This window comes from Rhinoderma darwinii, chromosome 6, assembly GCF_050947455.1.
Source record: "Rhinoderma darwinii isolate aRhiDar2 chromosome 6, aRhiDar2.hap1, whole genome shotgun sequence".
NCBI classification, from domain to species: domain Eukaryota; kingdom Metazoa; phylum Chordata; class Amphibia; order Anura; family Rhinodermatidae; genus Rhinoderma; species Rhinoderma darwinii.
The window spans coordinates 132,591,011-132,616,442 of NC_134692.1; the positions used below are offsets into that span (position 1 = coordinate 132,591,011).

General features: G+C 43.9%; 1 protein-coding gene and 1 long non-coding RNA gene across 6 annotated transcripts in view; one reads left to right on the plus strand and one right to left on the minus strand.

The window, feature by feature from the left end:
* Positions 1–10: 10 nt before the first annotated feature.
* On the minus strand, positions 11–17,968 carry ATP6V0C (ATPase H+ transporting V0 subunit c). Its single transcript, XM_075830417.1, has 3 exons — positions 17,634–17,968; positions 2,297–2,480; positions 11–994 (listed from the first exon to the last, which is right to left on the minus strand). The coding sequence occupies exons 1-3, from the start codon at positions 17,719–17,721 to the stop codon at positions 790–792; spliced, it is 477 nt and encodes a 158-aa protein (XP_075686532.1). The 5' UTR covers positions 17,722–17,968; the 3' UTR covers positions 11–789.
* LOC142655820 (uncharacterized) overlaps positions 17,206–25,432 on the plus strand; it is a 326,804-nt gene continuing 318,577 nt past the window's right edge. For 4 of the 5 annotated variants that reach the window (XR_012849555.1, XR_012849552.1, XR_012849554.1 and 1 more), the window contains exons 1-2: positions 18,261–18,352; positions 21,026–21,133. This is a non-coding gene — a long non-coding RNA (uncharacterized LOC142655820). Of the gene's footprint in view, positions 17,489–18,260; positions 18,353–21,025; positions 21,134–25,432 lie in introns of those variants that run through there. The other variant, XR_012849553.1, reaches the window with a different exon arrangement.

The window sequence follows — 25,432 nt, forward strand, 5'->3', positions numbered from 1 at the left end:
AAATGACAGCTTTTGTGTTGAGATGTTTTATTTGGAAACGTGTAACTGATGCCCAACATTGGGTGCATCTTTACCATACGTCATGGCTTTGATTTTAAAATATTCTGGTCACCAGTTAACACGGATGGGAATCATTTTTTTTCTTCTTGTATTAAAACAAAAAACTAGAACAAAATATATATATATATATTAGACCTCACTCCAATGTCAGAACAGTACAGCAATCTTGAACCAAATTACATCCAGGGAATTCTCAGCACTTACAAAGGAAACCCCACACAGATATACAGCTAAAGATTAAATATATGCAGCAAAGGGAGGGGGACTGGGATAAGTTACAAGAGGAAAGAAACAGCTGGCTCTCGTTTTAAAGTATGAACAATGAAGAATTTTTGTATTTATAAATAAAACATTGAATGAAATAGGGAAATTACAGTCTAGATCATTTTTACATGGTACTTCTGTTAGGTAACATCCAGTCAATATGGGAGGCAAGAAGAAAAAAAAATACACTGCACGCAGAAGGGGCGGTTGGGTGAGGATTGTGGAAGTGATGCCCGCTTACTGCCCACAACACTGGCATCAGGACCCCATATTGCCCTGAAGTCCTCTTGATTACTATAGCTAGAGGGTTACACACAGTCACTAACTTACAATTGCGCAGTTACAGGGGATAGAAGGAAAGAGAAACTACTGAATCAGGACGGGTGAAGGATGACTGTACACATGATAAAACCATTATTTGTAAGTGGCGATTTCTGGAACCTCAAGGAAGGGGGGATAATTTCTTTATTTTGTGGACAGAATAAGGGCCACGATCAGACCGTAAAGACCCAAGACTTCAGCAAAAATGAGGATCAGGATCATGCCTACAAATAGTCGAGGCTGTTGTGCTGTACCCCGCACTCCTGCATCTCCAACAATGCCAATGGCAAACCCAGCAGCAAGACCACTTAGTCCTACGCTCAAGCCAGCACCTAGTTGTAAGAAGCTCCTAAAAAGGGGGGAGAAAAAAAAGTTAGAGTTTTGTAAAGTTCAAAACAAGTCTAGTAAATTCAAAGTTAACCATAAGACAATTTAACAGGCATCTGTCCAGTGCTTTTAATAGACAACACTGGTAGGGGCAGTTGCAGTATTAATTTGACAGAGCAGCTCTGTCATGTGTAGTTTGTATGTCTGTACAGGCTTCAGCTGGCTGCAGAACCCAAGACCGGTGCCATTCAGCAACAGAAAGGAACATGACTTTTCCATTCCGTCGTTTCTTTAATGTATGCTTAATGGTGTGCTCACATCAGCGTCGGGCTTCCGTTCGACCTTTTCCGTCGGAGGAACCAATGAATGGAGAGACGAACACAGAAACCAGAGCTTCTATTTGCATGAACATTGATTTCAAGGCTAATGCTTCTGTTGCAGTTCGCTTCAGTTTTGTAAAGCTTCTGGGATTGTTGCAGAAACCATACCATAGTCGACTAAGCTATTTTTATTTTATTTTCAGAAACAAGAACCAAAACACTTTACGTTACAGAAACCAACATGAAAAATAGTGACATTGTTTGAAGCCATGGTTTCCATTTGGCTTTCCGTTCACTGGTTCCTCCGACAGAGGTCAAATGGAACCCAGAAGCCTAATGCTGATGTGAACAGGCACTTAAACGTGTTTGATTTTAAAGAATGTTCCAGGGCATGAAGACTTCAGATCAGACAGACCTTTGACTACCACTTTTGCCTCTATCAGTGGGAAGCAGAACCTTGCTACAGTCTAAAGATTACCGATTGGGTTGGAGACTCTGGAGACAGCGATTTAATGGTCACTTGAAAGTGGTGGGATGGGGTTGCGCACAAGGATGAATGTGTGTATGGTAGTTGGATTCAGCTAGGCTCTTGGGGAAGATAATGTCATATACTGAATCGGCTCTAGATTGACATCTTTCTGATACTAATGCCTTTCTGAATGTCTTGTATGGATTGTATATTGGTACGAGTTTTGAAAAATAAAGCCTTTTAAAAAAAAAAATAAAAAAAAATAATGACTGATGGATATTTTCTTAAACAAATCTGTTTGCCCAACATTTATTGGGTTCTGCCATTTTGAAGGCACCACAGGACAGCCTCTGTAGAAGCAGTACTTGTCCTGTCCAGCTGTTTCTCTATTGAACTCGGTCAGTATAATCTGGTCATGCTCCATACATTACAAAACATCTGTGCAGGATTGTTAATTGTTTATTATTCTGATTAAAATCAGACCTCACAAATGTAAAAAAAAAAAAAAAAAGGGGGGGGGGAGCCCAGAACTTACTTGTATAATGTTATATTTATTGTTAGAGAATTTGCAATAAGCACTGCAACTACCAGTCCATAAATGGCAATGATACCCGCCATGACGACAGGAATGATTGACTTCATGATCAGCTCAGGCCGCATGACAGACATTGCTGCAATACCTGTGCCACTCTTCGCTGTGCCATATGCAGCTCCCAGTGCTGTAAAGACAAAAAGTAAAAAGTTTAAAGCAAGATATTGCAGAATGTAAGAAGCTATAGCGCAAAAAAATAAAATAAAAAAAATTGTGCTTATGGTTAAGAAATGGCATGCAAATTGTGTAATAAGTCAGAGTCACCCTGAAAACCCTGCCTCCAAAATAAATGGGCACCAGTCACACCTTCCAAGGCACAGAATGCAGGATCATTGAACACTTGACAGCAGTAATGCATAGAGAAATATACGCACCAATAATCCTGTCATTTCAGAACTAGTCGTAATTAGACCTACACTGTTAGTTTACCACCTACTGAGCAACTGATACAGGACAATATGGCGTATATGAAAAGGTACAGAACTTGCTTTATTGTAAACATACATCAATAAAAACCTTGAGGATAAAAGAGAAAGGAATAAACCCTAATGGAGGGTGGTAGGACTGGGATCACCTACAGAATAAGGCCTCATGCACACAGCTGTGCCCCTAATCACGACCCGCAATTGCGGGCACTGCCGGCAGCTGTGTTTTCGGGCAGTGCTCCCAAACAAAGTATCCCAATCCTACCACCCTCCATTAGGGTTTATTGCTCTTTTATCCTGGCTCCACTGTTTTTATGGATGTACGTTTACAATAAAGCACGTTTTGGACCTTTGATAAAGACACAGGACAACATAGAGATATATATATATATATATATATATATACCATCTATCTATCTATCTATCTATCATATGGATTGTCTCCCACGGGACACCAGTAACATTGTTACCAGTACGCCTGTATTTTATAGGTTCTCTAACCTACTGAGCAACTTAATTTTAGTTTGCAAAATATGCAGTGAATGCAATTGTGACAGATCCATAAAGCCATTCCACATCACTAAATAAAGGGACTTGATGCTTAAACAAATGCATGAATGAGTTTGGTGCTGATCACATGACTGACCATTTTGTTATCAATGGCTAAGCTGTGTGGCCAATATACTATAGACTAATGTGAAAGCATTGTGCAGGTCACTTGACAGCAATAAGACCATATTTCACATGACTAGTAGAGAAGAGGCCGCTTAAAAAATTAAATATAAAGGCAATACGTTCCCTACATAGCGGTTATGCAACTGTACAAATAAGGCTTTGTTCACATCTGCATTGGAGTCTCCGTTAAGGGCTTCCGTTGCAGACCCGGCAGAGTTAACCGGAGACAATAGCGCAGCATGCTGAGCTAGTCTCTGGTAAAATGACAGAACCTATTAAAGTCAATGGGTTCAGTCAGCTGCCAGTGGTGTCAGTCATGTAACGAAACCGTTGCTGGTCATTCCCTTGTTCTGCTCCTCTGACAGAGCAGAATGGAATAGCCCAACGCAGGTGTGAACATAGCCTTACATGAGACCCCACCTTAATCTGAAAGTATATAGCATCTTAAACAACGCTAGTTAAAGAGGCTTTGTCACCAGATTTTGCAACCCCTATCTGCTATGATCGGCGCTGCAATGTAGATTACAGTAACGTTTTTATTTTTAAAAACGAGCATTTTTGGCCAAGTTATGACCATTGTATTTATGCAAATGAGGCTTGCAAAAGTACAACTGGGCGTGTTTACAGTAAAAGTACAACTGGGCATGTATTATATGCATACATCGGGGCGTTTTTACCTTTTACTAGCTGGGTGTCGTGAATGGGAGTGTATGATGCTGACGAATCAGCATCATCCACTTCTGTTCGTTAACACCCAGCTTCTGACAGTGCAGACACAGCCGTGTTCGAGATCACGCTGTGACGTCACTCACTTCCTGCCCCAGGTCCTGCATCGTGTCGGACGAGCGAGGACACATCAGCACCAGAGGCTACAGTTGATTCTGCAGCAGCATCAGCAGGTAAGTAGCTACATCGATTTACCTGCAAACGCCGATGCTGCTGCAGAATCAACTGTAGCCTCTGGTGCCGATGTGTCCTCGCTCGTCCGACACGATGCAGGACCTGGGGCAGGAAGTGAGTGACGTCACAGCGTGATAGAGAACACGCTGTGTGTCTGCACTGCCAGAAGCTGGGCGTTCTGAAGAGAAATGGATGATACTTCTCGTCAGAATGCCCAGCTAGTAAAAGTAGTAAAAACGCCCCGATGTACGCACATAATACACGCCCATTACTTTAAACACTCCCACTTGGACTTTTGCAAGCCTCATTTGCATAAATACAAAAATGGTCATAACTTGGCCAAAAATGCTTGTTTTTTAAAAATAAAAATGTTACTCTTATCTACATTGCAGCACCTATCTGCTGCAATAGCAGATAAGGGTTGCAAAATCTGGTGACAGAGCCTCTTTAAACAGTGCCTTGAGAAGAGAATCATTGTCCCAAATGTCAGGACTACGAAACATTTAAGGGATATTACAAAAACTTCAATAACCTTTACAAACACGTTACATACACTTAGGTGCTGTTAAGATCTGTGGAGGCTCCAATGCAGATTCCGTTCAATGTGTTGATTGGGAGGATAGCGCTGCATGGAGAGCTATTCTTACCAATAAATCACACACACCACATTAAGTCAATGGGAATTGCATGACGCCGATTGGTCAGTGTCATCCACGCCCAGTTGGTAAAAACACGCCCAGTTGTGTATTAAGAAACTAATTCGCATAAATCTAAACTAGCGCATAACTTGCTAAAAAAAAAAAAACTTTTTTTTTTTTTTTTTTATCAAAATAAAAACCACTGCTGTTATCTACATTACAGCGCCAATCAGATTATGTAGGAGATAGGCCGCTTATAATCTGGTGACAGAACCTCTAAGTAAAAAAATAAAGTTCTAAATAAAATTATCCCTTCATGGAAATAAAAATGTTTGATATTTATGCAATGTATGAGCAATAAAATATGATCCACCTACACATATTTAAGCATCTACACAACCTGAAGAATTTTTTTAACAGGTTTAGGCCGGGTTCACACTGAGTTTTTTTGCAGGCAGAAAATCTGCCTCAAAAATCAGTTTGGAATTTTGAGGCAGATTTTGCTCTGCCTGCAGGCCAATTTTTGCAGCGTTTTTTTGTCCGCGACCATGGAGCGTCGCGAAATACGCTTCTTCTGCCTCCCATTGACGTCAATTGGAGGTCAGAAGCGTAAAAGCCCGAAGATAGGGCATGTCTTTTTCCCACGAGACTGTTTTTCCGCTTGCCGGAAAAACACCTACGCCTCCCATTGAAATCAATGGGAGGCACTTTCTGACTTTTTCGCACGGTTTCCGATTCGTGTCTGTTCGGCATTTTCCGTTAAGCCGATGTATCGGAGTATAGGCTCAGACTTTCTATTGAGTCCGTACACAGATACACACGGGAACTTCAGCTGCTTCGTTCTAACGATTGGTGGGGGTCTCAGTGCTTGGACCCCCACCAATCAAAACTTCTGGCATGTTCCTATGACATGTCAGAAGTCAGTCAATCGTTTAGCTACACTTTAAATGCTTAAAATGCATAAGATAACTCTGGAATATACAAAATGTTATGACCTTTCTAGGTCCTTCATGTATTTTAAACCATACAGAAACAGCTTTCACCCAGGGAGTATGGTGCATTAGACCATGTAACATAAGGGTATGTGCACACGATAACGGCAAATACGTCTGAAATTACGGAGCTGTTTTCAGGAGAAAATAGCTCCTGAACTTCAGACAATTGCTCGTACGCTCATGGTCAACCGCTCATTTGAATAAGTGCCACGTAATACTATGTTACCCAGTTAAGGCCTTCCAGATACCAGGAACCAAGGCATTTGAGTTATTTAACTGCAATCAGTCCTTGCTGGACCATTCACTGAGGGTAGAAAACTTGACATGAATGACACCTTTTTTCATTGGCAGTTTCGAATCCAAATTATAAATATAATTAATGAGTCTACATTTAACGCTTCTTTCACATCTGCACCAGGGTCCCGTTTGACGGAGCTTTCCGTCGGAACGGGACCCTGACAAACGGAAACCATAAGTTTGTTTCCATCACCATTGATATTAATGGTGACGGATCTGGTGCCAATGATTTCCATTTGTCTCCCGTGTGCAAGGGTTCCGTCATTTTGACGGAACTAAGAACGTAGTAAACTACACTATTGATTACGTCAGAATGACGGAACGCTTGCACAGCTGAGAAACGGAAACCATGGGCACCGGATCTATCACCATTGAAATCAATGGTAACAGAAACCTAAGGTATCCATGTGTGTCTGTCAGGGTTCTGTCGGAATGGAGCCCTAGTGCAGATTTGAATGGAGCCCAAGTAAAAAATACCATGACAGATCTGCAAAACACTGTAGAATGTAGGGCACACAACAGAATAGCTGAATATTGTCCATCCAGAATTGCAGATGGAAAATAGGCAGGAGAATACAGTAGCAACAAAGAGGGCGAGAGTCAACAAATCTCATCAACATGCTGTGGAAAATATCCAAGAAGAAATTCACCTGCGGTGCAGATTCGTCGTAACGCAGAATGTCAAATCCTGCTGCTCAAAGTGGAACGAATTGCTGCGTTTTTCATGAGATATCACAATTTCCAAGAATTGAAAAAAAAAAACGCAACAAAATCCACACCATTTCCTGTAGTAAAAGACACAGGAAATGGTGCGGTTTGTCCGAAGCAGCATTTCAGCTAGTTTCTGCGGATTTGCTGCAGCAATTCTGTTTGAATAAGACCTTAGGAGCCAGTCAGATTATCACCTAACAGTAACGGTCATATCAACAATTTCAGATAAACTAGTGTTAATACACAGAAGACAATCGAAGAGCACAGTATTGCAGTGTAGAGTAGAAGGGTTAAAGAGCAGCTTCCCGAGCCACTTAAGACAGGAGGTGTTTCAGACCATGTTATAGACTTAGGGGTTGCAAAATCTGGTGACAGAGCCTCTTTAAGTGCCCTATCTGCTATTGCAGCAGATCGGCGCTGCAATGTAGATTACAGTAACGTTTTGATTTTTAAAAAACGAGCATTTTTGGCCAAGTTATGACCATTTTTTTATTTATGCAAATGAGGCTTGCAAAAGTAAAAGTACAACTGGGCGTGTATTGTGTGCGTACATCGGGGCGTTTTTACCTTTTACTAGCTGGGCGTTCTGATGAGAAGTCAGATCATCCACTTCTCTTCAGAACGCCCAGCTTCTGGCAGATCACGCTGTGACGTCACTTCCCCAGGTCCTGCATCGTGTCAGACGAGCAAGGACACATCGGCACCAGAGGCTACAGTTGATTCTGCAGCAGCATCAGCGTTTGCAGGTAAGTAGCTACATCAACTTACCTGCAAACGCCGATGCTGCTGCAGAATCTGTAGCTTCTGGTGCCGATGTGTCCTCGCTCGTCCGACACGATGCAGGACCTGTGAGTGATGTCACAGCGTGATCTCTCGAGAACACGCTGTCTGCACTGCCAGAAGCTGGGCGTTCTGAAGAGAAGTGGATGATACTTCTCGTCAGAACGCCCAGCTAGTAAAAGAAGTAAAAACGCCCCGATGTACGCACATAATACACGCCCAGTTGGACTTTTGCAAGCCTCATTTGCATAAATACAAAAATGGTCATAACTTGGCCAAAAATGCTCGTTTTAAAAAAAAAATCGTTACTGTAATCTACATTTCAGCGCCTATCTGCTGCAATAGCAGATAGGGGTTGCAAAATCTGGTGACAGAGCCTCTTTAATCTGGTGACAGTCTATCTCCTACATAATCTGACGCTGTAATGTAGATAAGTGTTTTTTTTTTTTGAAAACGATCCATTGAGCAATTTTAGATTTATGCTAATTAGCTTAATATACAATTAATATATAATTAGCGTCACATACACGCACTTTAACTTTACAGGGGGGGGGTCTTGAGTGGCTAGACATTGCCTCCAGCCAGGACGCGATGTCTACTCACACTCCCTACTCTTTGGTAAAGTTTCTTGCGGACTTCCTCACACAGCGTGATCTTGCAAGGTCACGCTGTCATTCACAGAAACTTTACCGAAGTGTCAGGAGGGTAAATAGACATCTCATCCTGGCTGAAAGCGATGTCTATTCACTCTCAAGACACTTTGGTAAAGTTAATGTGGGAGTATGTGACAGCAGAGATCATGCTGTGCTGCGAGTACTGCTAAAAATGAATGGAGAGAAGTGTATGACGCTGATTGGTCAGCATCATACACTTCTCTTTACAACACCCAGTTGGTAAAAAAGTAAAAACACACCCAGTTGTCTAAGAAACGAATTAGCATAAATCTATTTTGAGCTAGTTATACACAATTTTGGATCGTTTTTCAAAATAAACACTATCATCTATATTATGGCACCGATCACATTACGTAGAAGATAGGGCACTTATAATCTGGTGACAGAGCCCCTTTAACAGGCCAATTATCGTGCAAGCTTTTATTCACAATCACTGCCCTGTATAAAAAGGGCAACAATTAACGAATGAATGATCAATATGCTCATTGGCTGTTCTGCAGATATAGTTGCTAGTGGAAGATGTCCTGCCGACATGATAGTTTGGCTCCAAATATTTCTATCAGTAATGATCGCTAGTCTCCATACAGACCATTGCTTCTTGTGAAAGGAGAAAAACGTGCACAGATTGAGGAGCTCTCTTGTTGGTCTGCAACTGGTTCCATGGCCGTGTAAAGAGAACCCTTAGGCTGGATTCACACGACCATGTTACGTCCGTAATGGACGGAACGTATTTCGGCCGGAAGTCCCGGACCGAACACAGTGCAGGGAGCCGGGCTCCTAGCATCAGTTATGTACGACGCTAGGAGTCCCTGCCTCTCCGTGGAACTACTGTCCCGTACTGAAAACATGATTACAGTACGGGACTTGTCCTGCAGCGAGGCAGGGACTCCTAGCGTCGTACAGAACTATGATGCTAGGAGCCCGGCTCCCTGCACTGTGTTCGGTCCGGGACTTCCAGCCGAAATACGTTCCGTCCATTACGGACGTAACATGGTCGTGTGAATCCAGCCTTACATTTCCGCCCCCACAATGAGGATTTGGGATATCCTAACTGTTGTAGGGGGAACTAGGAATGGGCTTGTTGGATTACTGATAGAGGATCCCCTGGCAGACATATCTGAAGGCAGGTAGCCTCCCTCTCCCCTAGTTTATATTGAAAAAAAAAAAAAGCATTCATACATGAGGGAGAATATCATGGCTCTGGGGAGATAGCCCTCAGGCATTTTATGTGTGCAGCCAGCTTAACACCATTGGGCAACCAAGCTGCTGTCACTGATCATAGCTGTGCCCTAATGGACTTAAGTATGCACTTGGTGACCTAAAGCCAAATAAATGTCAACATCCTTGACACATGTAATTCATCTATTTAACTGGTGTGACATTTTAGCTTAAAGGCCCCGGGCAGGTGTGGAACATAACCATAAATTCAGATTATGAACAACTTTTGGGATGCCAACTGCTTGGACTATTAGCAGTACATCTAAACTGTCCACCCACCAGCAGAACAATGTACTTTTTCATAACCATGCTATAAGGAAGAGCTGCCCACACAAATTTCAAGGTCCCAAGCCACAAAGAGGCATCACTGCACTTACCATGTACAAGCAAAGCCATTCAAGTCCATCACACTGCACCAATTCAGAAGACACGTGCGTTAGACCTCTTACACTGCAATATAACATTTGATTTTCCAAGTACTGACCAGATCACATGCCAGTCAGGACTATTATTATGTGCAACCTTTCATCTTTGCTAATTTTTAAAGCAACAGTGTAATCCCTCGCTATTTTCTTTGTACCACAACGAGGGCTGGGCAGTTAATCGAAAAACAACCGTAACTCAGCACAATTAATAGACATCTTGTTCATTTCGGTTTAGTCTGTATCTCAGTCCTCGGATACAGTTGAAGCAAATGATAGAGTAGGGTGCCGTAAATGAATGGTGGACCAAGGGCCTATATATTTTGATTTAGGTCATAAATCGTCCAGCCCTAATCACAACTGCAGAAATCAATCATGTGGACTTAAAATTTAGGCAATTCCAAAAGCTGTCTGTACATTGAGACATCCTAGTCAACCGCAGCATCTTTCTTCACATCCAGATTCCTGAAAATGAAGTGCCTATTTGTCACGAGATATTATCTGTCCCTACTCAGTGCAGCCTAGAGCTGTTATTTTGGTGATTGACGTGGAGACCATGCCAAACCCCAAAAACGTACTTACCTCCATTAGGCTGGGTTCACACAACCTATTTTCAGGCGTAAACGAGGCGTATTATGCCTCGATATACGCCTGAAAATACAGCTCCAATACGTTGGCAAACATCTGCCCATTCATTTGAATGGGTTTGCCGATGTACTGTACCGACGACCTGTAATTTACGCATAGTCGTTTGACAGCTGTCAAACGACGACGCGTAAAATGACTGCCTCGTCAAAGAAGTGCAGGACACGTTTTTGGAGCAGTTCTCTCAGACTCCAATGAAAACAGCTCCAAAAACGGACGTAAAAAAAGTCTGAAAATCAGGGGCTGTTTTCCCTTGGAAACAGCTCCATATTTTCAGACGTAATTGCAGTTATGTGCACATACCCTAAATTGCAATGGGCGGTAGAATTTTTTTTCCCCCCCACTGGCCAGTTTTTGCCTCTTAACTGCCGTTTAAAATCAATGGAAGGCAGGAACAAAAATAAATAAAAAAACAAAATCTTCGTTCACTTGGTGTTTACACTTTACTAAAATGCAAAACCAGAAAGAAAAAAAAAAAGCGCATTTCAAAATCTGCCTGAAGTAATTGAGGCAGATTTTTTTTCCTGCCTGACAACAAAAAACCCTGTGTGAACTAGGCCTACAAGTGACAATTGCAAAAGTGTGAAGACATAGTGGATTATATCATGAACTAGGATAGGCCATGAAAATCTAGCGCACAAACATCTGCTAGAAAACCAGATGAAACAGGTTTAGGGAAAAAGGGAGTTTACCATTTGGCCAAACCTTTTGGCAGTTCCATGTTTACTTGGCTATGTCAAAATTTGTTATAAGAGGTCACCTGCAGCAAGCTGGACGTTACAGCGGAGGGGGAATTTAGGAATGGCTTTATGAAAGTATTCTGGCATTAAAAAGTCAGTGTCAATTTTATTGCCATTTTGTGCTACTCTTGCAGCTTTTTTTTTTTAAGAAAGTGGGTAGGGCTTAGAATGGGCAGGTGACCAGTAGCCCTAAAATTTTACATTGTTTCACTTTCTGGCACAGAGAACAAGATGCAACAAATTTATTAAGATGTGTGTGCTGCTTCATTATGAATGTTGCATCTTGCGCCTGCAGGATGCAGACTAAAGCGGAGTTCACACGGGGCGGATACGCTGCGTAATAGCACGTAGCATATCGGCCCTGTGCGCCGCAGGGAATTCTAGGCAAAAATCTACACCACACTGACGTTTGTCGACCCAGAGTATCCACTGTGGAAAACGGAAACATTTGATCGGCCAGCTAGCAGGCCCCCTGGGAGGACGTTTCATCCCAGGAGACCGCTACAGTCTGTGATTGGCTGCAGTGGTGGTCACATGGGATGAAACGACATCCGAGGAGGCTGGCCTGGAGGAAGAAACAGACTCCTGGGTAAGTAAGATTTATTTTTGAATTGTTGAGTTTTTTGCAGTGGCATCACTGCAAACCTGCAACTGCTTTATATTGCAGGTTTTACCTCCCCATTGAATTCAGTGGGGAGAACCAGCAACAAATAAGCAGCGATTACACAAATACAATTTACATGCTGTGGAATAAAATTCTGCACCACAGGTCAATTTGTGTGTCTTTCTGCTCAGCATTTACACATTTGTTTAATCTCATCCACTTTGCGGCTACTGCATTTGCTGTGGATTTTGCGCAACAAATTCAATTGTGGAAAATTCCCGGTATTTGCACAACGTGTGAACTGACCCCAAGACTGGAATATGGGACTCCGATCTTAGACTTCATTCACATCTGCGTCAGGGTTCCGCTCGGACGTTCTGTCGGAGCTTCCCATCAGAATGGTACCGTGACTGAAACCATAGGTTTCCATCACCATTGATTTCAATGGTGACGGATCCGATGCAAATTGTTTCCATTTGTCTGTTGTGCAGGGGTTCCATCGTTTTGACAGAAGCAATACCATAGTCGACTTCTCACTGCGGTCAAGTAGTGAGGAGGAACAAAGGGTGTGGGACCCCCGCTCTGGCAATCAGTGGGGACCTCCAACGACAAAACCATTATCACCTATCCCATGGATAGGTGATGCTGTCCATATTGGGAACACCCCTTTAACAAAAAAAGGCAAATTAAACAAGTTACCATCAAGGTCACCAACTCTTGATTTTGAGGAGGAAGAATACGAGAAGAAACTAGCTTAACCCAAAACCTATTTACAACTAGCAGTCACTGTTGTGAGTATCAACATCTACCTGTATATTCTATTATCCCCATCCTTGGAAGGGAGGGGTGGACATGCATTTCAATAAGTCACCATAAGGCTGTGTTCAAGTCACTGTTCCTTTCCGATGAGGGGTTCAGTCAGAGGTTTCCGTCGGGTTAACGCGTTTTTGACAGAAACCATTAGCTGGGTATCAGTCACCATAGAGTTCAACGGAGAGGGAAACGGAAGCTAAGGTTTCCGTTGAGGGGTTAACCAGACGGAAACCTCCGATGGAACCCCTCAGCGGAAAGGAACGGTGATGTGAACAGGCCCTTACCTCTTCAGCAACACTACTGGTCAGATTATGCATTACACATTAACCCTTGAAATCAAAGGGCAGTCTATTACATAGATGCTCTATGGAGCCTCTGCAATAATGGAAACCGGTAGAGAAAATTTCCACTTTTACATCCACATTTCCAATAGGTCATTCATATTAATAAAGTAGGCAAAACATTTTTTATTAGACTTTAAAAAGGGAAATACCTGTTATAGTGCATGTTGCCCTACTGAATGAAGCAAACAGTTTTCCACTAGCAGCCACCCCCATGTAAAATAAATTCTGTAACATTAGTGATAAAATTGAATTATGGCTGTGAGATGCCAAAGAAAATATCATGCAGCAACAGTAACAGGATAATGCCAGCGTAAATACCCAACCAGAGACAAGTGCAGTGCACAAACAACAATGTACCAGACAGGACAACAGTACCATCTTGCCTACATAATATACAGGCAAAAGGGTTACCTGCTCCCCCTAGCTAGGAGACAGCCACATTACACCAAACCTCAGACAACGGTCATCTTGCCGTTCTGCCATGCAAAAACCCAGTCGTTGAAAGTGTATATTTTACTACAACATCAATTTCACAGAAAAGCCAGGCACCACATGTGGATTAGAGTAAAGCAGTGTTTTTTTTTTTCCTTGAAAGCCTTGTTACCATATAATAAAACGTTATGGTTGCTATGGATTTCTGATCGCCTGCCATGTTTTTCATGAAGTAGAGGTCCTTAAAACTGCTTCAGATTAAAGAGACTGACACCACATTATAAGTGGCCTATCTTGTATATGATGTGATCGGCGCGGTAACGTAGATTACAGCAGTGTTTTTTATTTAGAAAAACAATCATTTGTGACGGAGTTATGACCTAGATTAGCTTTATGCTAATGAGTTTCTTAATGAACTGGGCATGTTTTACTTTTTGGCCAAGTGGGCGTTGTATAGAGGTGTATGACGCTGACCAATCAGCGTCATACACTTCTCCCCAATAGTTTGAAATTACAGGTTACATCGTAATCTCGCGAGATTACGCTTGCCTTGCTGGAAATATCAGAGACGCTACAGAAGTGGTCAGGATTCTGAATACACATCACGTCCTGGCTGGAGGTAATGTATATTCATTGTCAGGACACTGCAGTAATGTTATAGTGTGTTTATGTGGCTGAACATAGCGATATAGCTATATCACTAGTGCTGTGTAAATGAATGGAGAGAAGTGTGTAACGCTGATTGGTCAGCGTCATACACTCTCTGTACAACGCCCACTTGGCCAAAAAGTAACACGCCCAGTTGTTCATTAAGAAACTCAATAGCATAAAGCTAATATAGGTCATAACTGTCAAAAATGATTTTTTCTAAATAAAAAACACTGCTGTAATCTACGTTACAGTGCCGATCACAAGTACAAGATAGGGTTCTTAGGCTCTGTCACCACATTATCTTTAAGCCCATCAATGTACCACACCAAAACTTCTCTTTATCTTCCTCAGTTTTCCATGCTGCAAATATATAGCAACTCTAAAAATGCACAAAACCTCTTTAGATGCTGTATTTTTCCTGCTGTGTTTTCCACTGTGGGCATACTGTAGTGTGTGGACAAGGTTTTAAAGGAACAAGCAGGCAAAACTGACAAGCCGTGTCTAGGGCAGAATCTGAGTGGGGGGGGGGGGAGATACTGGACAGCCAGCCTGGCATCCCTGTGTCATACACAGTCCACTCCGACCCTGCACTAGACATAACACGGTGTATCAGTTTTCTTTGGCGTGTTCCTTCTAGGTGGAAACCCATGTATACCTGTCAGCAGTCTGATGCTGTTCAGTTTATAGGCCACCTTGAAAACCACGTAGTCCTTTCAGCCACTCATGGGGTTGCTCCTGCGTTGCACTTAGGGCTTATTCATACGAACGTATAATAAGTCAGTGCTACGCGCGTGATTTTCGGACCTATGTTACTGAATTGGGCCATTCAGACGGTCAGTGCATTTCACGCAGCGTATGCCCGCTGTGTGAAACAAGATATGTCCTATATTTGGCCGTGTTGCACGCACCCATTGAAGTAAATGGGTGCGTGCAAATCACGCTTGGCACACGGAAGCACTTCCGGGTGCTGCGCGTGATTTGCGCAACAGTAGTAAAATGAATGCAGAAAAGCACCACGTGCTTTTCTGTTTGTAAACCTAAAAACAGAGTGTCATAATAATGCTGGCTGCGTGAAAATCACGCAGCCATGCACAATATGCTGATGACACACGGAACTTTTGCGCACGCAAAACACCGCGTTTTTTTGCACGCGCAAAACAGACACGTCCGTGTGAATAAGGCCTTACCAACACTCAGGATTTGCCATTTAAGCAATTCTTATGTTCACAGCCGATTTGAACCCACGCAGGACCAGTTTTCCCGGATAGTTCATACAAAAAGTCCATGTCCTATTTTTTCCCAGGCCATTCAAACTGTCCGTTAAAAATACAGCTGTTTGAATAACGCCATAGAAATGCATTGATTTTAATGCAGCCGTGTGACGGCCAATTATCCCTTCCTGAATAAGGCCCAAGCCTTCATTGCCTATTTTAGCCAAGCGTGGAGAACATTATGGCATTAGTTGCTCGGCCACGTGAAGTTAGATCATATTGGTTTCTGATCATAAGGTGCCTGCAACATCCCAAACCTACGTCTCATATACATCAATTTACAAAGTGTTAATGTGAGCTGTATCCAGGGGAAGGAGGGATGTGATCACACCATCTGTCAGCAGAGAGAACCTAGGCTTTCATATCTTCGCCGACGGAATCTATGACAGATTAAAGCACAACAAAGACCAGTCTAGAAATAATCACCACGTCTACAGAACTGCCACGTCTTCCTCAACGATCTAATGAAGGTACAACGCAGATAAAGCGCTAACCCTCGTGAAGGTCACAAGCCGACAGTCTACAACATCCCTACAAGCATCTGCCCTTAGACCTAGGCCAAGCTTGGAGGAGTCACCATTGTGTCCATTCTGCAGAAGACCTGGATTTTTTTTTTTAAAGGATCAGTGAACAGGACGACACCAATACACAACCTTGTTTTGACCGTAATCTGCACCAGACTGGACAACTATACAACAGTCCAAAGGTCACCATTTATAGGATCCGTACATCGCATAGCCTCAATATGCCCTGGTTAGATTACATTATGAGGCCTTACACAATATATCAGCTGCCTGTCAGGTCACAGTGACCACATCACAGCTTCTACTGCACACATGAGCGACTTTATACAAACCACAAAAATACTGCAACTCCCAGCCACGACTAAGAGCCGATTATTATAATAGGAACACGTACAACACAATCGCAAATCTGATTTGAATTCTCAAATATAAAATTCCCCAAATACACGCACCCTTGAGTGATCCTTCTGTTAAAAATTGCATCCGTTTATTAAACATACCAATATGGCCACCATTAAAGACAAATCGCCCATCGTTTTCTGCCTTCAGAATGGAAAATTTGCACCATTGCAAAAAACAGGGTCTGCACATTCATTCAGGAGTCTAGGAAAGCCGGGTTACAATCCTCGTAAGTGGATACATTGCTTGCTACCCAGGAACTGCCATCAAGTGCAAGCTATATTATACACCAGTAGTAGTTTTAATGGGCGCACAATAAAAAATTTTAATGTATATATATATATATATATATTTTTTTTTTTTTTTTATTTTTTTTTATATCTGGTCAGATAATCATTGCCGATATTGCAGAGACAAGGCTATATATAGCACAGAGAAGCCATTTTCTTCCACAATAAATGACAAGGAATCAGATTCTTGTACCGGGTGACTCTCGTAAGTACCACCATACTGGAGGCTGGCAGCCTGGCACGTGCCCTAAATCTGCATTACAAACAAGCATATGTAAGAACATTAGAGAAAATACGAAGCCATTTGCACAGGACTGGCCCCCTTTAGGTGACTAGTATTGAACGACCCCTCCCCAACAAGTCATTCTTCCCTCCGCAGTCATGTGACTGATCACCAGCTGCTGGGATCACCCGAGTGACGTCACTGAGCCCGGCTCCCGTATACTGGGGGCATCGACCCCCTCCTCCCCGATATCAGATGAATGACGTGCGTCACTAGAGGCGCAAGAAAAAAAAAACCCGAGTCCGTTCGGCTATGAAAGCGGAAATAACCGAAGTGTGACCGAGGAAGGTGGAGACTAGTGAACCGAGGAGATAGAAAGATGGAGCCGGTCACATGACAGGAGAATACAAGAGAAAACAGACGAAAAATTCTACAACCTATATACCATATTTTATCTCTATCATGTACGTTACGTCACATCCACCCCCCAATGATAATCTAATGGGACACACAGCAATGAGCGTCCCAGCAAATACATAGGAGTCGTAAAGCTACCCCAATGTCAGTCACTATAAACCCCCTAAATAAAAAGACAGCTTATGGCCTCACCGCTGAACACCATGGCAGAGGATGCGCCCATGACTGCGAAGAAGGCGGAGTACTCCGGAGCGGAGCCGGTATCGGTTGCTGAAGACATGGCTGCGGTTAAGAGACGTCTCCTCCGACGGCGACAGAATACGACACCCTCCGAAATAGGGGCAGAATAGAGAGAGAAGCCGAGGGGGAAGGGACTGCTGGAGACACGGGAGAAAGGAAGGAGGGGAGCGGGGCTAAGGGCTGCTCCTGTCACACAGAGGTTGCGGCTCTCACACTGGAGGAGCTAAAGCGCCGCTCACTGCTCTAAATACCTCACCGCAGCACAAAATGGCGGCCGGGAGGGGATCACGTGATGCGGCGCTTCCCTAGGCTCCTGCCTTTCCTCAAACCCGCCCTCTGCCGGACTGAACCATCTCGTGACAGAGGGGTTAATGTCTAGTTATACCATCGACACGTCAAGTTGACAGTATTTATACATGTAAAACGTCATCGTATTCTGTTAATTAATTGTAAGAGTTGTGCATGCATTAATAAGCAAACCTGACTAAGTGCCCCCTATCGTTTGGCGCAGTTGGTACGCTCCCGGTTGGGTGTAACACAAGGTGCGTCAGGCAGTGCTCATTAGAATAATGTCATGGTGTAAGGTAGAGCTGGTTCTGTCAGGGCCGTCGTGTATAGAAGTGTCAGAGTGTGATGGGATTTTTATTTTATTTTTTACTACACAATATAAGGTAAACCATAAAAAGTGACAGGAATATCCAGTTTAGGAGAAAGAGGTTTGTGTCAGAGACAAGATGGCAGACACACAATAGAATGATACCTGAGGGGGGAAGGTAAAGACAAAAGTCAGGAACCTCCCAGGCAAAACCTCATACAAGAGTTGTCCATGACTAGAAAAATATGGCTGCTTTCTTCCAGAAACAGCGCCACCCCTGTCAATGAGTTGTGTTTGGTATTGCAGCTCAGCTCCATTAAAATGAATGCGGCTGAACTGCAATACCTCACACAACCTGTGGACAGGTGTGGCGCTATTGCTGGAAGACAGCAGCTATATTTTTCTAATCTTGGCCAACCCCTTTAAGATGGCTGCTGGCCGAACGCTTATAATGCAATGAAGATCATACTGACGGTAATAAAAACGCGTATATCACAGATAAAAAACATGGGACGCAAGATTTCTATGCCCGACTAGAGTCTGCGGGTTCGACCTACTGTCATCTGATGTGTATGGGTACCGGTCGGCTTTATTAAGGCTCCGTGTGGCAAAAATGGGATCCGATCCTGTCATGGGAATGCAGGAAAACGTATCGCAAAGTTTTTTTGATTGAAAAGGATGTTACCATATACGGCGCTCACACAAAAGCTGTACGCGCGTCTGAAAAGGACCTTGAACGTCATCTGTATTATAGCCCGGAGCTGCATTCATAATACTGCTTGTCATTGGAAACGGTCAACACACATACCCCGTAGGCAGGATTCACACGAGCATGTTCGGTGCGTAAAGGACGGAATGTATTTCGGCCGCAAGTCCCGGACCGAACACACTGCAGGGAGCCGGGCTCCTAGCATCATAGTTATGTACGACGCTAGGAGTCCCTGCCTCTCTGTGGAACTACTGTCCCGTACTGTAATCATGATTACAGTACGGGACAGTTGTCCCGCAGCGAGGAAGGGACTCCTAGCGTCGTACATAACTATGATGCTAGGAGCCCGGCTCCCTGCACTGTGTTCGGTCCGGGACTTCCGGCCGAAATAAGTTCCGTCCATTACGGACCGAACATGCTCGTGTGAACCCAGCCTAAGGCCTTATTCACACGAGCGAGTCCATTTTGCGCACGTAAAAAACGCAGCGTTTTTCTTGCGTTGTAGTTCCGTGTGACATCCATCCATGTATGGTGCGCGTCTTCGTTTTTTACGCGCGCATGTCATCCGTATGTCACGCGTTTTTTATGTTAGCAAAATAAACTGAAGGTGTTTTTCTTTTTCTCATCATTTCTTTAGCAACTGTTGCGTGAATCACGGACAGCACACGTATGACGTCAGTGCGCTGTCCGTGGTTCTCACGCACCCATTGACTTCAATGGGTGCGTGATGCGCAAAACACGCACAAGTATAGGACATGCAGTGAGTTTCACGCAGCGGACACACGCTGAGTGAAAAACACTGAATGTCTGAATGGCCCCATTGAATTGCATAGGTCCGTGTGACGTCCGTACGCTCGTGTGAATAAGGCCTTAGGCTAGGACTACACGGCAACTTTGGCCCCAAAGATTATGTTGCGCTGCGTACATCGCGGTAATGTAAGCGAATTTCAGAATTGTATCAGACATTTCTGCAAGTGTCCCGTTTATGTGAATAGGGCTTGTAGGAATCCATTCACATACTGCAGAAACAACCCCATTCACATGTCTGCAACTGGTGAGTGGTTATCTGGTCAGGCTGTCCGGGCACGGGGCGGTTTTTCATACTGAAGACCTATCCACAGGATAGGTCATCAGTAAATGATCGGTGGGGTCCGACATCCGCACCCCACAGCGATCAGCTGGTCCAGTTGCCTCCGGGCACCAGATGTTATGTTGTAGTCAGTGCCGAAAGCAGATGGCTCCAACCACTGTATAGCGGCCATGCTGCAAAACTGCAACTCGAATAGGAGCAGTACTGCAGCTCGGCGGCTATATTGTGACCAGAGCCATCTGCTTTCGGCACAGACATCCCGTGCCGGAGCAGCCGATCGGTGCGTGGTCCGGGTGTCGGACCCTCGCCGATCATATACTGATGACCCATCCTGTGGATAGGTCATCAATATGAAAAACCACTTCATTCCCGGACAACCCCTTTAATTAATGATTGTTTCCTAAAGTTAAGGCCCTTTTACACGAGCCGATAATCGGCCGGTGCAGCAAGCGCCGATCAACGAGACATTGATGATCGGCGCTCGCTTGCTCCTGTCACACGGAGCTATGGATGGGGACGAGCAGTCGTTACTCCGATCGCTCGTCCACATACATTATTATCATGTCGGCAGCGCGTCTCGCTGTTTACACGGGGAGATGTCCTGCCGACAACATTTTATTTTTTTTAAATGATGCGATCATCTGCTGATCGCTGACCTGTTTACACAGGGCAATTATCGGCAATGAGCGTTATATGAAAACATGTCTGCCCGATAATCGCCCAGTGCAAAACCCCCTTTATTTCAGGTTCTTGTCCTGTGCCTGATGTAAAGACTCCACTTACCAGAATGTAAAACAACAGGAATGTGTCAACATTTTATCAGCAAGGAATGCTGGGAGATTACAGCTCTGTAGGCTGCAGAATTGAGAATGCAGCTCTAGAAATTTAGAGTAGAACTGTTTATTTATGTCAAGTTTTTACAATTCATTTACCTGTTTCTTTTGTTTTAGGTTACACAGTAGGTATTTGTTTCTGGGCAGCTGAATGCCACTACAGTTTCCAGAGAGGTTTTCACCAAGTCTTCAAAGATTCCTGAATGGCAGCTGAATTATGCTGAGGTAACAGTGGCGGGGGAGGCATCATTGCATAGGGGGTCCTTCATACTTCCGTATAAAAATACGGGTCAAATACGGATGCACAATAAGGATTGTCATTTTTACGATTTGTTCTGAATTTCTTTCCATATTGTATCCGTTTTTTTGTTCCTTATTTTGTTATGAGTAATCAGTTTTTCATCTGTATCTGTTAGTTTTTTTGTTTAAGTATTAGGCTTCATGCACACGACCGTAGCCATGTGCACGGCCGTGACACCTGCGAGCCGCCCGCAAATCGTGGGCCGCGCACATAACCGCGTCCATTATTTTCTATGAGCCCGGCCGTAATAAGGCTTGCCCGTTCTTTCTGCGGTCCGGGCTCCTGGGCCATGCACGGACCGTGGAAACCACGGTCGTGTGCATGGGCCCATAGGAAAAAATGGGGCCGCAATTCTCCCGTAGATTTTCGGGGGGACTGCGGCCGCAAAAGCACGTTCGTGTGCATGGGGCCTTAAAGGTGTATTCCCAACTTAGATATTTATGGCATATTCATAGGATATGCCATAAATGTCTGATAGATGCGGGTCTCAGCTCTGGAACCCGCATGTATATTGAGAATGGAAGTCAGCCCACCCCGCTTCTGTTTCCGGGCCTGGACTAGTGGTGCTCTGAAAAACCTCTGGTCCTGGCCTTTTTACCTGGTAATCCCTGCAACTTCATCGGCAGATTGGGGGAGCCCCCTGCATGGCATAAGACTTGGTCCACACGTCGTGGTCAAAATTCCTTTTTTTTTTTGCCGAGAACCATGGAAAAACCGCTCCATTTTGCTGCAATTTTCAGCACGGGCATGGCAAAAAACTGTAATTTGATAGCAACTTGTGAACCCAGCCTTTTAGATTTAGTGTCAGTGGTACTAAGTATTCCGAAGCATCGAAACTTCAAGTCCCCTAGTAGGACTAAAAAAATAAATAAAAAAAGTTAAATAAAATTGAATAATGTTTGATTAATAAAAAACAGTCCCTCTCCCCCATAGAACATGCTATTATTGAGCAAAAGTACTAAAATATTTGAAAAAAACTATACATATTTGGTTTCACCGTATCAATGTTCCCATTAAAGAATTCAAATACTCCCACAACAACAAAAAACCTCAATCAGGTTCGTAAAAAACTTTTTTGCTCTTGGAATGCGGCTTTGAAAAAAATGAAAGAGAATTGCTTGGCCCCAAAAGTGTACCTAACCTTTCAGGTGACTTTTCAGAATAAGCTGTCATATGTGTGCACACGAAGAATAACACTATTTCTGGCCATTATATTACTTGTATTCTGCATTATTTAGCAGTTTTCCCCTCTGCAGGCTCTATCTCTAATTCTCAGTTGTCTCTGAGCTAGTGGGTGGATCCTAATGGCTATCATGTCTTCTATACACACATAGAAAAGGGGAATCCTGTTCTCCTATCTCTATCTATCACATATATAGAAGCTGCAGCAGCATGGAGGGGACTATACAGCAGTAATGCGCAGTGTAGCTGTGAATCCAGCACTGGGGTGGGATATAACACTTAGGCCTCATGCACACGACCGTAGTTTTTTGTCCGGGTGCTATCCACAATTTTGCGGATAGCACATAGACTCATTTATTTCTATAGCCCCATGCATACGACTGTGATGTTCGCGGATCAGTGTGGGGGCCGCAAAATTGGCCCGCAAAAACTCAAGACAAGTAATTTTATGGTCCGGATTTACAGCTTCATAAAATGGTGACATCATTTTTATTTGATCCAAGAACCCTGATTACACAAGGATGCACAACAAAAGTTTTCTTGCGGACAAATGGACCGCAATGGATCCGTGGTTTTGCGACCCGCAAAAACCATTACGGTCGTGTGCATTAGGCCTAACTATAAGCTGCTGCAGTATCTGTCACTCTTACTCTGCTCCTGATCCCTCCTCCCTCTCTCTTCTCCCTAGACTTCTGTGGGCAGCTGTAACCTGATCCCTTAGTGACTTGATAGTCCATCTTGTCTTAAAGAGGCTCTGTCACCAGATTTTGCAGCCCCTATCTGCTATTGCAGCAGATCGGCGCTGCAATGTAGATTACAGTAACGTTTTTATTTTTTAAAAACGAGCATTTTTGGCCAAGTTATGACCATTTTCGTATTTATGCAAATGAGGCTTGCAAAAGTACAACTGGGCGTGTTGAAAAGTAAAAGTACAACTGGGCGTGTATTATGTGCGTACATCGGGGCGTGTTTACTACTTTTACTAGCTGGGCGTTGTGTATAGAAGTGTCATCCACTTCTCTTCAGAACGCCCAGCTTCTGGCAGTGCAGCACTGTGACGTCACTCACAGGTCCTGCATCGTGTCGGCACCAGAGGCTACAGATGATTCTGCAGCAGCATCGGCGTTTGCAGGTAAGTCGATGTAGCTACTTACCTGCAAATGCTGATGCTGCTGCAGAATCAAGTGTAGCCTCTGGTGCCGACACGATGCAGGACCTGTGAGTGACGTCACAGATCTGCACTGCCAGAAGCTGGGCGTTGTGAAGAGAAGTGGATGATACTTCTCTTCAGAAAGCCCAGCTAGTAAAAGTAGTAAACACGCCCCGATGTACGCACATAATACACGCCCAGTTGTACTTTTACTTTTCAACACGCCCAGTTGTACTTTTGCAAGCCTCATTTGCATAAATACGAAAATGGTCATAACTTGGCCAAAAATGCTCGTTTTTAAAAAATAAAAACGTTACTGTAATCTACATTGCAGCGCCGATCTTCTGCAATAGCAGATAGGGGCTGCAAAATCTGGTGACAGAGCCTCTTTAAGGAGACTGAAAAATAAATAAATTTACTATGAATGACCAGTTAGGAAGAGGTAGGGAAAGAAGCCTGATAAGTGGAGGAGGCATTTTTTTTTCTAATTAGATATATTACAAAGTTTCTTATATTCACTTGTACTATTGATTTATGTCAAGTTTGTTAGAAACTCGAGCAATCGGTGTACGGACTCATAGACTTTCTATTGAACCCATACACCGCTCCGAGGAAAGCAGTTCAGAAACTAAGCAGCGCAGCGCTTACCTGAGAGCTTCTGCCACTTCGTTTTAGCGATCGTTGTGGGTCTCAGTGCTTGGACCCCCACTGATCAAAACTTCTGACATGTCACAATAACATTATTTTGTTATGTTTAGTGATGAAGAAAGATTAAAAGAATTAAACCTATTTAGCCTTGAAAAGAGACGACTAAGGGGGGACATATGAATGGCACATTAAAAAATTATGGTGAAATCCTGTTCCATGTAAAACCACCTCAAAAATCAAGGGGGCACTCCCTCCGTCTGGAGAAAAAAAGGTTCAACCTGCAGAGGCGACAAGGCTTCTTTACTGTGAGAACTGTGAATCTATGGAATAGTCTACCGCAGGAGCCGTCACAGCAGGGACAGTAGATGGCTTTAAAAAAGGCTTAGATATTTTCCTAGAACAAAAAAATATTAGCTCCTATGTGTAGACATTTTTCCCTTCCCTTTTCCCCTCCCTCGGTTGAACTTGATGGACATGTGTCTTTTTTCAACCGTACTAACTATATAACCTGCCACGTCTGGCGCTACCTGCCAAGTCTAGTCCCATCCGTGCCAAAGCCTCTGCTACTGTCTGGAATATCTCAGGTACCCTTGTGAACTTTGTATAGACTTTGCATAGACTGTGACTTTGCCAGCTGCCACTCCGCTACTGCGCAGCTGCCTAGTGGGTCCACATACCCCTATATCGTGACATCTATGAAGCTCTTTGGACAAATAGTTAAAAGTTTTTAGCAGCGTGGGACTGGCCCAGTACCAGAGGATCTTCTAGTGGGCCCAGGCTCTGACATATTAATGGGCCACTGTAATGTCCGTGGCTGCGGGCTGTCAGCTCCGGTCCCCTCCTGACAGCCGCAGCCACGAGTCGGTAAGCGCTGGCCCCAGCCTCCTCTTCAGGAGACCAGCCAGCGCTCGCGTCCATTCACCTCAGCCGGAACCCGTAGTGTGCGCGAGCACGCTCGTGCCCGCTCTTAAAGGGCCAGCGCGCGCACCGGACCTTTTGACGAACTTTGACCCGTGAGTACCCTGGACTATAAGAGGGGTCCAGCCCCCTGCTTCGATGCCTGGGCGTTGTTGTTGTTCCCTAGTTTGTTTATGTGATGGCCTCTTAGTGTGTTACCTGTTCCTGTTCCAGTTCCTGTTCCTGTCCCTAGCATTCCATACCACCCTGGTCGAGCACTGTGCTGTGCCAAAATCGTGTCGTGCTGTATCCACGTTTGACCTGCTTCACCTCGCCCGACGTCTAC